The 14,663-nt window shown below is 47.7% G+C and overlaps 1 protein-coding gene across 5 annotated transcripts in view; it reads left to right on the top strand.

Annotated features, from left to right (window-relative positions):
• The window catches only part of TSC1 (TSC complex subunit 1), a 52,249-nt gene that overhangs the window by 31,962 nt on the left and 5,624 nt on the right, over positions 1-14,663 (top strand). For 4 of the 5 annotated variants that reach the window (XM_040225461.1, XM_040225462.1, XM_040225464.1 and 1 more), the window contains 13 exons: positions 758-870; positions 1,202-1,313; positions 1,639-1,751; positions 3,514-3,583; positions 4,011-4,115; positions 4,364-4,922; positions 5,962-6,005; positions 6,585-6,751; positions 7,742-7,924; positions 8,783-8,893; positions 9,712-9,834; positions 14,183-14,370; positions 14,457-14,618. In XM_040225461.1, the coding sequence (XP_040081395.1) occupies positions 758-870; positions 1,202-1,313; positions 1,639-1,751; positions 3,514-3,583; positions 4,011-4,115; positions 4,364-4,922; positions 5,962-6,005; positions 6,585-6,751; positions 7,742-7,924; positions 8,783-8,893; positions 9,712-9,834; positions 14,183-14,370; positions 14,457-14,618 (2,050 nt within the window). The remainder of the gene's footprint in view (positions 1-757; positions 871-1,201; positions 1,314-1,638; positions 1,752-3,513; positions 3,584-4,010; positions 4,116-4,363; positions 4,923-5,961; positions 6,006-6,584; positions 6,752-7,741; positions 7,925-8,782; positions 8,894-9,711; positions 9,835-14,182; positions 14,371-14,456; positions 14,619-14,663) is intronic. The other variant, XM_040225465.1, reaches the window with a different exon arrangement.

The following is a 14,663-nucleotide window of genomic DNA, read 5'->3' as shown; positions in this document are numbered from 1 at the left end:
GTTGACTTTAGTTTCTTTTCCTACAATAAGGCTTAGTTGACCTAGGAACTGTTTCCCAAATACTTAAAATTTGGATTTGTCTCCATTTTCTCCTGATTAACTTCTCCTCTAAGTTTAATTCACAATCTTATGACGTTAATCTCCACCTTGATAGTATGTTAGCAGAGTTGGGCTGTGTCCTCAACACTTAACAAAGAAAATGGATGGAAGGATATGACTTCTAGGCTCCTGCTTATAAAGGAAGCTTCTACTTTTTCAGACGCCTTTAGTGAGGCCCTCTGGGCTGTCACATTGACACAGTTTTGAATGAATCTGGACAATTGGATGAAATAAAAGTCTAGGCTTATCTACAGGTAGCACCTGCTGAAATTGTCATACAAGTTGTGCTTTTTCAAGCTATTCTGAAGCTTAATGAGACATCAAACCTTAGTGAACTTTATTGCTAAAGAGTATTATAAAGTTAGTCACTCAGTCATGTCTGGCTCTTTGTGACCCCATGGACTATACCCTGCCAAGCTCCTCTGTCCATGGGATTTTCCAGGCAAGAATACTGGAGTGGGTTGCCATTTCCTTCTCCAAAAGGGTCTTATGAAGGGCCTTTTAAATGCTACTTTATACCCATGGACATTAGGAGTCCCCTCAGCCTTTTTAAATGCAGGGAACTGAATGCTATCAAATGGTCTCGAGGACCATAGTTCTTTGTCAGAATGACTGGAGCCCCATGCTGACCCCATGTGTTCTTTCCCTTCCCTTGTAGGGAATGCTACTTCTACCCCCTACTCTACTTCTCGGCTGACGTTAAACACGCCGGGGCAGCTACCTCAGACTCTGAGTTCCCCGTCGACACGGCTATTAGCTGAGCCGCCACAAGTATGCTATCAACTAGTGTGCCTGCTTTCTTCTCTACTTGCTGGTGAAGCTGGCCTTCGGGGTCAGGGTTTAGCCTGCGGTTGGGAAAATCTCTCACTGCTTGTTTCAGGAGTTAGTTTTGAGGATGCGTCATGTTTGCAGAGAAAGTTAACTGTTGCAACTTGGGTTTCTCTTGGCGTCTAGGCTTAGAAAATGCAACGTGTCTCTTGATAAAGCTTTACTAAGATTCCTTTTCCCAGTTGAAAGGCTAAATGGTCGTTGGTCACAGGCTTGTACCTCGGGAGGTGGTGGTGTTTGTTTTTCGTTGCTGACCTGCCTGTTAACTTCCTAGGCTACTCTTTGGAGCCCGTCTGCAGTTTGTGGGATGACCACTCCTCCAACTTCTCCTGGAAATGTCCCACCTGATCTGTCACACCCTTACAGTAAAGTCTTTGGTACAACTGGTATGTATGGCTTAGGTTAGGTTTGGCTGATTGGTTCGGGCCTGCCTGTTATGATAAGGAACAGTCTCCTCTAAGATCTAAGAGTTTGAGAGCCTCTTGCAGTAGGAAACCTAGTTTTGATGCTTAATACAAATGCCTGGAACTTTCAGAAGTTAAAGTGAGCCTAAAAAAAAAAAAAAGACTGATATAGATTCTCCAGAAAGTGAAGTGCAGTAGCTTTCTTTGCACTACGAGTTAGGCTGGGAAGGAAAAAAAAGTGGCAGTTTTCCTAATCGTTAAACTGACAGTGTGTTTGTGTGTGTGTTCTGCTCTTGTCTTGGAGCAGGTGGGAAAGGAACTCCTCTGGGAACCCCTGCAACCTCTCCTCCTCCAGCCCCACCCTGCCATTCGGACGACTACGTGCACCTTTCACTCCCGCAGGCCACTGCCCCCAAGAAGGTTTGCCGGGCTCGTCTGCTGTCCCCTCGCCCATGCACAGAGACTTGCTTCCAGCCTCACTTTGGGAAACCTTTTATGCCAGTTAGAAGTCTGACCTAAAATGTAATGGGTTTGAATCAGATAGATTGAAAATAGACCCATCAGCAGCTCTCATAGAATGTGGTCTGCTGACCCTGAGGATCCCCAAACCTTCTAAGAGACTCTGCCAGGGCAAATCCACTTTCATAGTTACTCTTATGTGGTCATTCGCCCCTTTTTTCTGCATTGGCGTTTATACTCATGGCATAGGAACAGTGGTGGGTAAGATGGCTGGCCCCATGGTACAAAATCGAACTCTTCTAGCGGCACTGCATTCTTCTTCCTTGATGTGTTCTTTCAGTTTGGCAGAAGAAAAGAAGCAATAACCCCCCCAAAAAGTGCCAACCTCAAGTATTCTATAGAAAGAACCCACGTGTTTAATATTGTTTGTGATAAAACAGGAAGTAGACATAAAGCAGTTTGAGTGCATACCAACATGTGGTGGTTTCCATAAGCGCTTGTGACATTATTTGAGTTGAGAGTTGAACTAGTTGCTCTCTTTTATGGAGCAGCAGTCTTATTTGAAAGAATAACTGGCGGCAAACCATGGTTACTCAGACTTGAGTATTAGGCAGGCAGTTAGCTTCTTAGATGACAAACTGGGTCTGTCACTTGAAGATAAACAACTGACGGTCTTTGTTGCCCATGATAAAAACGTGCAATTAGAATATTAAAAAACTGGTATCTGCCAGAGTGCTTGATAGTGCCTCTGAGTCTTTCATGACAAGATTGAAAAGTCTTGGGAAGCTTGGTCGATAGTTTTGAGTTTTCGATATCGTGTAATGAAATGGTTTAACACTTAGAAGATATGCACAGCCTGGCGAGCCAGTGTTCTGCCCGCCTTGTGTGTGATGTTAAAGACCCACGTGTAGGTAATACCTCTGGGAGGCAAGGGAGACCAGTGGATCGTACTTAACACGGTGTGGAGAGTGAATTGCCATGGCTTCAGGTTCTGCTTCATAACTAACCTTGAAAAAAAATACCCTTGTCGAGTTTTGGAGTAACATCAAAGATGGTTTTCTGCAGTTATCTAAAAAATCTTTCTGCTTTTTATAACTGCTTATCCGTGGGGGCCTAGAGTTTTTCTCCTACGCTTTAGCCAGAATAACATGTAACCCAGCAGAGCAGAGGCAGCCATAAGAACCCAGCCTCCTTCCATTAAGCCAGATATGAAAGAGATTGCAGAAATGTGGAACCACTTGATCCTTCTCATTAAACTTACCTTTGTTTTGGGAAATATAGTTACGTTTCATAGAAATATGTCATTTATGTTTACATCTGTGGGGTTGGGTATTTTTCTGGCCATGCTGCACAGCTTGTAGGATCTTAGTTCCCCGACCAGGGATTGAACCCACCTCCTCAGCAGTAAAAGCATGGAGTCCTAACGTTGAACCACCAAGGAATTCCTGGGTTGGTTAAGTGAATTAATATTTTTAAAATTCTGTTTTAGTTTCTGGCGTGGTAACTATCAATAGATTTAGCCACATAAACAAAATCCGTGAGATTCTTAGTCACTGTTAAGAACAGAAAGGTGTCCTGACACCAGTTTGAGAACTACTGGGCTAAACTTTAAACTCCTTTATAATATACTAAAATTTGAGGAGTTTAGGATATTTCTCTAGCATTAGAGACCATGCACACAGTTTTCTGCCTTGTGATATATAAATGGTACCTGTCTTTTCAGGAAGAGAGAACAGACTCTGCAAGGCCCTGTCTACACAGACAACCCCATGTTCCGAATGACAGAGGATTAGGTAAGGCCTCTGGGTAACGGTGGACCTTGCTTGACTCTTGATGGGTTGGGTCATAGTGTGGAAACAGGGAAAGTCCAGAGCACCATGAAACACTGAAGCCCAGAGATAATGAAACATGTAATTAATTCTAAAAGCCAGCCTCATAATAGCATCCTGTAAAAGCTGCTGAGTACTTGTGTCTTGAGCTGATCAAACCATGGGTTTATCTGTTCTCTGCGATGTTAAGAAAGAATGGAGAGTTTTTGTCTTCTGTGGTATCTTGCACTGGATCATTGTAGCCTTTTGGCTCTGGGAGTTCCAGAAGAGAGCTGTCTCCCCCTGTCTTCTTCAGCAGGAGAGCCAGGGTGGGCCTGTTCTGTCACAGTGTGAGCAGTTCTCACGGGGATGGGGGTCTCCAGCGGGTTTGACTGTCTTGTTTTCTCTTTAGAAGAGCTGCACGGAGGCAAGGAATCTGTCACCCTCAGTGACCTTCCAGGGTTTTTAGGCGACCTGGCTTCTGAAGAAGACAGTATTGAGAAGGATAAAGAAGAAGGTAGCGTGTGCAGGGTTCTGGGCTTGTGGAGATGCTGCACGTTGATAAAGCCCTCATTCTGCCCGAAAACTGGGACTCGGTATCAACATGCACAGGATTGCCTGCTTTTTCTTCCTTTGGGGGAGGGAGATGGGAGTTTTGTTCTGAGCCCTGTGCCTGGTCCCTGTGGGTGGCACAGGGCAGCACACAGCCCCACACTGCCCGGCCTGACCCGGATGCACCGTCTCTTCCCTCCTCCCTCCTTGCAGCGGCCATATCTAAAGAGCTGTCTGAGATCACGACGGCCGATGCCGAGCCCCTGGTTCCTCGAGGAGGCTTCGACTCGCCCTTCTACCGGGACAGTCTGCCGGGCTGCCCGCGGAAGACCCTCTCGGCTTCCTCCAGCACTCAGGGCCCCAGTGCGAACCCTGAGCCTTTAAACTCCTCCCTGGACAAGTCGGGGCCTGACACACCAAAGCAAGCCTTCACGCCCATAGACCTGCCCTGCGGAGGCCCCGGGGAGAGCCCTGCCGGGGACAGGGAGCGCCAGGCCTCCCTGGAGGCCAGCATCCTCACCCCCAGCCCCTGTAAAATTCCACCTCAGAGGGGAGTGGGGTTTGGCAGTGGGCAGCCTCCCCCATACGATCATCTTTTTGAGGTGGCATTGCCAAAGACTGCCCATCATTTTGTCAGTAAGAAGACAGAGGAACTGCTCAAGAAGGCAAAGGGAAGTGCAGAGGAGGACTTCACACCCTCCGCCTCCCCCATGGAAGTGCTAGACAGGCTGATTCAGCAGGGAGCAGACGTGCACAGCAAGGAGCTCAACAGGTGAGGCTCGGCGTGGGGCTGCGATCTGCACTTGCCACCTGGTTCGCAGCTACGGGAAGCGGGTGGCTGGAGGCAGGAGTTCCTCTTCACGCACTCACCAGAGGCAGCTGGTTCTGTGTTTTGTCGGGTGTCCTCCTAGCCTGATGCCTTTTCATACCTACGAATGTGCATGTCCTCTGTGCATGTTACCCTCAGGCCATTCCTTAGATAACGGGCCAGTGAGAAATGAGTCTTCTCTGCAAAGACCCTCCTGTGCTGTGAGCAAGCATAAATGCTTTCACTTTGCTCTCTGACACTTGAGGATGAGCTTATGGTATTCAAATAATACAGAAATACTGGTCACGAAGTCGCCTTCTCCAGCTACAGATGATTTGCTGCTGTTCTGTTTTGGTGGCATAGCCCGTTAGATGGAGAATAAAATCAGCATTTCAGTGCAAGGTCCAGGCGGCCTGTCCCCACTTCCTGCTCGCACACACAGGTTAAGAACCCTCCTGAACAGCTGTTTTCAGCCCTTCTTTTACTATGGTTTTCAAAGGTGACCTAGGAAAGGATAAAAGAGTCACTATCCATAGTAATGCTGTTCCTAAACAGGCTCTTAGCGGGTGAGGGCTTTCATTTTTCCTCTGCAGAATAACCCAAGTGGAATTTGACAGATAACTGTCCTGTTTAAGGTCTGTCTTGAGTGAAGTTTAGTGTAGTAGACTCAGGTGAATCAGCTGCTGTGTCCTTAACCTGGACAACAGTAGCCTCTCAGCAGAGAGCCTCACCCTGTGTATGGTGGCAGGGAGGGCTGAAAGCAGCGCCCAGGGTGTTTGATCTCTCCCTGCTGTGAGGAGCCGCCCAGCATGCCCAGGCTGCGGTGTGAGCTGTGAGTTAGGAGATGCAGCCATGCTTACTGGGGGCTCTGACCCCCTCTGTCCCTGGGGGACTTCAAGTTTGAAACTGTCTCATGCCTCTGGCTTGTGATCACAGAGAAGTGATCTGCCTAGTTTTTCCAGTTGAGATCGGTAACTTTGTTACTCGACAACTTTCTTCCTAGGTTGTCTTTACCCAGCAAGTCTGTGGACTGGACCCACTTCGGAGGTAAAGTTGTTACTTCAGCTCCAAATCCAGCCGGCAGGGATCCTGCCTGCTGGTGGCCCTTTCTGTCCTTGAAGGAGGTGCCCCTTCCTGTCCGCTCCAGCTGGGTTATCTGCTTGGCTACATGGTAGCTCACATGTTGCAAAGTCAGCATTTCCTATTTTTGAAAAGTGGCAAGGAGCCCAGTGCTTGAGAGCAGAAGTGCAGGAAGGCAGCCCTCCCGCCAGGCTTCTCCCTAGAAAAGATGTGAGGGGTAGTAGGAAGGTTACCCATGAAGCATGGAAAGGAGTCTTCAGTAGGTAGACACACATATAATCATATTCTAGATAGGTGGGGAGATAAACAGGGCTCTCAGCCATCCTGCCTCATGCCCCTCCCTGTGTGTTTCTTTAAAAGGGAGATAGGTAGCAAGCACTGCCCCCCCACCCCCGCCCCAGCCCCCAGTGACTGACTGGGAGCCAAGTGGTCATTGGCAAAGCGAATGACTTCTTCCTTCAAGAATTGCGTTAAGCTCTGGGCGGGGCCTCGGTTGAACAACATGTAAAAGGCATCTCTGCCATCCTCCCTCTGCTTTAAAATCAGGCTCTCCTCCCTCAGATGAGATCCGCACCCTCCGTAACCAGTTGCTTTTACTGCACAACCAGTTACTCTACGAGCGTTTCAAGCGGCAGCAGCACGCGCTGCGCAACAGGCGGCTCCTGCGCAAGGTGATCCGGGCCGCGGCTCTGGAGGAGCACAACGCTGCCATGGTGAGCCCTGTGGGGCGGGGCGGGGGGCGGGCTCTCCATCTGGCCCCGCCCACCAGCTTCTGGGTGGGTCAGCCTGTGAAGGGCCGCATCCCCGCGTTCCCTTGCAGCTCTTGGCGCCTGTGGGGACAAGTGATTTTTGGTGTTTGTTGGTCTGTCATCGGCGGTGATGATAGCAGAGGAGAAAGGTGATTTTGTTTCTCCCGATGTAAAACCAGCTCTCAGGACACAACTCTCGTGACAAAAACTCGTGGGGGCTGGTGAAGCCAGTCAGAGCTGGACATGATCTTGGCTCCGCGGCCCTGTTACCTTAGGAAAGTAATGGAGCCTGTGGAGACCCCTGTCACCCGTTAGGTAAAATGAGAGTAGTGATAGCAGCATCTCCTTAACTGGGGATGCAGAGAGCACCTGCCCAGTGCAGGGCAGGTTGGGAATCCAGTGTCTGTCACTTTAGTGACCTTGGCCGGTACCAGTGCTCACGTCAGCACTGGTGGTTGTGTGCGGAGTCGCTTCAGTCGTGTCCGACTCCTTGCAACCCCAGGGACTGTAGCCCAGCAGGCTCCTCTGTCCATGGGATTCTCCAGGCTAGAATACTGGAGTGGGTTGCCGTGCCCTCCTCCAGGGGATCTTCCTCACCCAGGGATCGAACCCGCATCTCTGACATCTCCTGCATCGGCAGGTGGGCTCTTCACTACTGCTGCCACCTGAGAAGTCCAGTGCTGATGGTTAGGGCTTCTGAAAGTATTGGGAGCAGGCTGATGGCTGGGAAAGTTCTTTAAGCCACTTCTGATCCACTTGCTAATGTGCAGTTTGGAAACCCTCGACCAAAAGCCAAGTTAGACAGCAGTGAGCTGGCAGGTTCCAGGTCTGTGGTTCCAGCCTCAGGGTAGCTCATGACTGTTCGGGTGAAACATCTGCAGTGTGTGTTGAACTTGAGCATCACTGCCCAGGCTGGAAGGCAGCTAAAATGATGGCATCTTTGGTATCTGCTAGAAAGACCAGTTGAAGTTGCAAGAGAAAGACATCCAGATATGGAAGATTAGTCTGCAGAAAGAACAAGCCAGGTATAATCAGCTTCAGGAGCAGCGAGACACGGTGGTCACCCAGCTCCATAGCCAAATCAGACAGCTTCAGCACGACCGGGAGGAGTTCTACAACCAGAGCCAGGAGCTACAGGTACGAACTGCAGAGGAGACCAGAGAGGGTGTGAAAGTCCTGGCTCATCTCTGAAGTCATGGCAGCAGGATTTCGTGTCCGGTGCTCTCTAAGGGCAGAGGGTCCCTGGCTTTCCGAGTTCACAGTTCTTTCAGCATTTCAGTAACGTTGTCCTGGTACTCCACAGCTGAAAGAAACACCTGACAGTTCTGCTTCTTAAGTAGATCCAAATAATTTGGGTTTGGGGTTCTAGCAATTTGAGAGAAAAAGAATTGAAATAGTACACATGCATTTTTTTCAGTTTTCAGTTTTATTTTTGAATAACCACAGCTACTTCCGAATGCTGAGTGTACCTATGGTCGCTGTAGAGAGTCTCGGACCTTGGAATCATGAGACTCTGACCGTCTCCATTCCTGTTTCACGTTGCTTTCCTCATGGTGATGTGTATCACAGCAGCCACCTGAAAGCACACACAACCGCTGACGCTCAAGCCCGAGCTGCCTCCAGCTCGCAGTTCACATCATGGCCAACAGATGTCGCTGTGTCTCCCTCAAAATTTACCACTGGCCCGGCAGCGCCTCTGTGAGCCTGCTGTGTAGCCCTGGGGCTCTTTGGAGCACAGTTTGGGAACTGCAGACTTAAGGTGGTTTGTTTTTGTTTTTTTCCCTTTTGTTAATTAGTCAGAAACTCAGAAATTAGCTGTAACTGCCTTTTTTTAAAACTAAGAAGTTAGCTTTAAGTGTGATGGCCCAGGAATAGTAGAGCAGCCAAGGCCTGAGGCTTTCCCAGCTCTCTGTGGACTATGAGCTGAGGGCCGGGTGGCCTGGGGCCCGAGCTGCCACTCCTCTGGTTGCAACTTCCTGGCACGTGTCTCTGCAGACGAAGCTGGAGGACTGCAGGAACATGATTGCAGAACTGCGCGTGGAACTGAAGAAGGCCAACAGCAAGGTGTGCCACACCGAGCTGCTGCTCAGCCAGGTGTCCCAGAAGGTAAGAGCCACTTCCTCTTCCAGGCAGGACATGTGCAGTACCTGTGTGTCTGTGTCAGGGGTGTCCAACGTCCGCTCCCCCAGAGGACGTGGGGCAATGTCTGGAGACATTTTTGGTTGATGTCTTTGATGCTGCTGACATGGAGTGGGCAGGCAGGTACGGTACCCCTAAATATCAGGTGGTGTGCGGACAGCCCTGCAGCAGGGAGCTGCCCAGCCTGAGCCCCAGGAACTCCTCCTCAATATTTGTTCACATAAACGTGAAGAGTTCGTTCAGCTTTTTGATCCATGATCTTTTCCTCTCTGAGAATCACTGTACTCTCTATAAATTGCTTACTCAAGAACCAGTCGGAGGGAACTTCCCTTCTGGTCCAGTGGTTAAGACTCTGCGCTTCCACTGCAGGGGGCAGAGGTTCAACCCCTGGGAACTAAGATCCTGAATGCTGGGCATTGTGGCCAAAAAATAAAAATAAGTTAAAAAAGAAAAAGAACTGGTGGGTTTCCCCTGAGACTTTATTCCCTTGGGCCTAACGTCCCTGCTGTGGAGTTGTATACTCGTCCATCTCCTCTAGGTGTCCTGTAGGGGCCAGTTTTGACGTGGAGCATTTGTACTTCTTCCCCTTTGCAGACGGACAGTTTTGAAGTGCAGTTCTGTCCGTCTGTATTGCCCTTGGACGCCTCCGTCCCCACTGGCCACTGTGCTGGGTACAGTGCCCCAGCCCTGAATAGTCGGCTCCCAGCTGCTTCCCTGCTTCCTGCCCCTTTGCAGGCTTTGTGTCATCAGCTCTTTCACTTTGCTTGTTTCTGTGTTTCGGTTAGCTCTCAAATAGTGAGTCGGTCCAACAGCAGATGGAGTTCTTGAACAGGCAACTGTTGGTTCTTGGGGAAGTCAACGAGCTGTATTTGGAACAGCTGCAGAACAAGCATTCAGACACCACCAAGGTATGTGGGTTCGGGAGCCAGACCCTGCCTGGGATGTTCTTACGACCCAGGCAGTGTGTCTGTGGCATAGGCTAGAGAACGGCTTATATTTCCTAAAAAGTGTCTTGGCAGCCCTAGGGCTATTTCTACCTCTCCTTGGCCTGGCAACACAGGCTCCTTTCAGCTGTCACATGAGCTTGTTTCCCCTAGTGGGCCACTTCAAAATTAAGTCAGGCACAGGTAAAAGCACCTGATGGTACTTGGGACAGAGTAGGTGATGAAACCATGTTCTTTCTCTTAGCTGCGCTCCCTTGAAACAGACAGACAATGAAATAGCCTGGGGAAGCCAATTCTGTTTCGGGCTCTCAGGGATGTGGGTTTATATTGCTATACACATTTTTTTCTCCTTCGTGATGCTGAATTTAATTCCAGCAGATGGTTCAGTCCTGGCAGCCAGGCCAGCATCAGGATGATCTCCCATTGATTAGTGCCTCACCAGTGGTGTCGAGGCAGAAGTTTTACGTCACTTTATAGATAGCCTAGGGTAACATCAATGAGTGAGTTGGGATGGAATTTTAAGAGTAAATGCTTAGATGCTTTCTGTCAGTAATTTCTCCATCACACATAGAGATTCTCTGAGGTTTCTTGGGCTTGTGCTTTATCAACTTTTTTTTTTTTTTTGGCCAAATAAAGGGAGTAGTCTTAGAACCAGAGAGATGTAATTTCTGTAAGAGTTACTCCTTACTTCTCAGCTTCTGTCAACTCAGGTTCAGATTCCCTTTAGAAGGATGTTAAATTGGAAATGTCTCTAGAAACCAGGTCTCACCTATTTTGAAAGTATAATGGCCTTGGAAGAAGAAAGAAGGGAAAACAGGCCTGAGGGACTAGAGGACATCTGATAAAGCTGACTCAGATACACTAACATCTCCCGAGGGAAGTGTGGCTGGGTTGGCCTCTGCGGTGCTGTCTTCCGATTGGAACACTTAAACTCTTGGGACCTCAAGCAGGCCGCCTGACCTCAGTTCATAAAAGGGGCATGGTGACACTGACTTGTAACAAAAAAAAGACTTCACTGACTTAACTGTAAAGAGTGTCATCATTTAGCTTGACAAGCAGTCCCGAAGCAGGCGAGTTCCAGGTTGGTAGGGTCAGTTGTTGAGGGACAGCTTCAAGGAGCCCGGTTCTTTCTGCTCTTTTGCACCACCCAGCCTTATCTTCTCAACCTGTGCTCCTGGTTGCAAGCTGTGTGCCCCAGTTAGTACTGTCACAGGTAGATGTCATGATGTCCCGAGGAGGAGGAGAACATCACTGCCTGCAGGGCTCTCATCCAGGAAGCCTGTCCCACCAGACTTCCCACCCTTCCTACTGGCCAAGATTATGTTCTGTGTCCAGTAATGCTCAAAATTCTCTAAGCCAGCTTCAACAGTATGTGAGCCAAGAACTTCTAGATGTTCAAGCTGGATTTAGAGAAGGCAGAGGAACCAGAGATCAAATTGCCAACATCTTTTGGATCATAGAAGAAGCAAGAGAATTCCAAAAAGACATCTGCTTCATTGACTACGCTAAAGCCTTTGACTGTGTGGATCACAACAAACTGAAAAATTCTTAGAGAGATGGAAATACCAGACTACCTTACCCGCCTCCTGAGAAATCTATATGCAGGTCAAGAAGCAACAATTAGAACCAGACATGGAAAAACGGACTAGTTCCAAATTGAGAAAGGAGTACGTCAAGGCTGTATATTGTCACCCTGCTTATTTAATTTATGTGCAGAGTATGTCAGGCAAAATGGCCGACTGGATGAAGCACAAGCTGGAATCAAGATTGCAGGGACATACATGAATAACCTCAGAAATGCAGATGACTCCACCCTTATGGCAGAAAGAGAAGAGGAACTAAAGAGCCTCTTGATGAAAGTGAAAGAGGAGAATGAAAAAGCTGGCTTAAAACTTACATTCAAAAAACTAAGATCATCGCATCCCATCCCGTCATTTCATGGCAAATAGATGGGAAAACAGTGACAGACTTTATTTCTTGTGCTCCAAATCAGTGCAGATGGTGACTGCAGCCATGAAATTAAAAGACACTTGCTCCCTGGAAGAAAAGCTGTGACAAACATAGACAGCATATTAAAAAGCAGAGACATTACTTTGCTGACAAAGGTCCGTCTAGTCAAAGCTATGGTTTTCCCAGTACCTATGTATGGATGTGAGAGTTGGACCATAAAGCTGAGGATGAAGAACTGATGCTTCTGAACTGCGGTGTGGAGAAGACCTTGAGAGCCCCTTAGACAGCAAGGTGATCCAGCCAGTCCCTCCTAAAGGAGATCAGCCCTGAATGCTCATTGGGAGGACTGATGCTGACACTGAAGTTCCAATACTTTGGTCACCTGTTGCGAAGAACTGACTCATTGGAAAAGACCTTGATGCTGGGAAAGATTGAGGCAGGAGGAAAAGGGGACGACAGAAGATGAGATGGTTGGATGGCATCACCGACTCGATGGACATGAGTTTGGGTAAACTCTGGAAGTTGGTGATGGACAGGGAGGCCTGGCGTGGTGCAGTCCATGGGGTCACAAAAAGTCGGACACTACTGAGCAACCCCATGGACTGTAGCTTGTCAGGCTTCTCTGTCCATGAGATTTCCCAGGCAAGAATACTGAAATGGGTTGCCATTTCCTTCTCCGGGGGAATCTTTCCCACCCACTGAGGGATCAAACCTCCGTCTCCTGCGTTGGCAAGTGGGTTCTTTACTGCTGAGCTAGTTTGTTCACTACCCTGTGCTAAAGTCTGGAGCCCTCTGCCATAACTGGAATGACTACATTATCCAGTCCCAGTCCTGCGCTTAACTCCGTCCTCTTCTGGGCGAGGAGGCATTAAGCTTGCTAGTCATCTTCATGGAAAAAGTGCCTTCAGGGCTGCTCATCTCCTTGCTCCTTGTGGTTTACTATCTTCTTTAAAAAAACAAATGTAAATTTCATGTTAAGCTTATCTTACCATAATTAAAAAAACACACACCACACAAATGCAGCACATGCTTGTTAGAAAAGTGTCCTTTCCACGTCTTTTTCCGAGTGCCCGTGTACACTTGCTGTTGCTGTCAGTCAGCAGGCAGGCTGTCTTCCTGGCATGATTGACAGGCCTCACGTGTGTGTCTGGTCTGCAGATGCTGCCTTGCCCGAGCAAATCTGCTCGGTCACCTTGCGTCGCTGGCTTGATCTTAGCCGGTGTTGGGAGAGAGTGGGGAGCAGGATGAAACAACCCACAGCATACTGATAGCTTATGGTGAACAGTGTCGGATTCGTGATCTCTGGAGAAGATTTAGCTTTGGGACCAGGGACCAGGCTTGATCACTCAAGAGCTTTCATGTGGCAGAGTTTTATTAAAGTAAGAAAAAGGCCAGAGAAAGCCTCTGACATAGACATCAGAAGGGGGACAGAGAGTGCCCCTCTGGCTAGTGTTAACAAGCGAGTTATATACATTTTAAATTGGTTATTACAATTAATCAAAAGAATGTCTCAAGGTTATAAACATTTTACCAGACCCATTCCCACAATTTACATTTTAGAATAACAGGATTAGAACTTAACAACTGAAAGATCGTACCAGACCCACTCCCATAATATACATTCTAAAATACCAGGGTTAGTCAGAAGGTTTTCAGGAAGGAGAAACTGTCTCAAGCAGCATACATTGTTATTTAATGCCTAGTACAGAGTTTAAACTGAGTTGTTTGTTGTGTAATCATCAGTTTGAGGCCTAAAGAAAAAAGATTTATGTGACTAAGACTAAGGAATGTAGAGGAAAAAAAGTTTGTCCTTTCCTCCTCCTCGAGAATTCCAGACCGCTTTCTTCTCCTCAGGGACCCCGGACTTCTTACTAATCTGCCTAGGAATCGACTTTCTCAGTACCACCACCTGAGATCATAACTGGATATTGGCGTGTTTTCAGAATGTATATATCTACATAGATGACCATACCATACACATGGCTTTCATAGTCTTATACTGATATATATCATTTTAAAAATTTGTTGAAGATGTATTTTAATTTACTTAACTATGTCCTTAACATTAGACTTCACAGTGTTTCTAGTTTTTTTTTTCTTCTAAATATCCTGTGGTGGTTATTTTTGTGCCAAAATGTCTATTTCTGTTTCAGATAATCTCCACAGGGTTAGATTTCAGGGAAGGATTGGTTGGTTATTACTCACTGCCAGCTTACTTTCCAGAAAGTTGTACTAGTTTCTGTTTCCACTAGCAGTATACCGATGTTCTCAGTGCTTGTTATGTAGATTTTTCAAAGTAGATATGGCGTGTTCATTTTTTAAAAGTACTAACTCCAGTTCCTTTTTTTTTTTCTTTTTTAAGGAAGTAGAAATGATGAAGGCTGCATATCGGAAAGAGCTAGAAAAAAACAGAAGCCACGTCCTCCAGCAGAATCAGAGGCTTGATACCTGTCAGAAGCGGATTTTGGAACTGGAATCTCATCTGGCTCAGAAAGACCACCTTCTTTTAGAACAGAAGAAGTACCTAGAGGATGTTAAGCTCCAGGCGAGGTAACTGCGGCGGGGGGGCTCCTGCTGCGATGCGTTTATCGGGTAGAACCTCCTACACTCCGGCGATGGGGTCCTTTGTCTTTTAGAGGACAGCTGCAGGCTGCAGAGAGCAGGTATGAGGCCCAGAAGAGGATCACCCAGATGTTTGAATTGAAGATCTTAGATTTATACGGCAAGTTGGAGAAGGATGGCCTCCTGAAAAAACTTGAAGAACAAAAACCAGAAGCAGCTGAAGCAGCAGAAGAAAGGTAGGAACCGCGAGTCGGCAGCCGTGGCCTTGTTGGGAGGCTGTG

Source organism: Oryx dammah, unplaced genomic scaffold, assembly GCF_014754425.2.
Source record: "Oryx dammah isolate SB20612 unplaced genomic scaffold, SCBI_Odam_1.1 HiC_scaffold_25, whole genome shotgun sequence".
Classification (NCBI taxonomy): domain Eukaryota; kingdom Metazoa; phylum Chordata; class Mammalia; order Artiodactyla; family Bovidae; genus Oryx; species Oryx dammah.
Note: the sequence above shows the minus strand (reverse complement) of the source record. Positions and strands in the feature narration are given on the sequence as shown.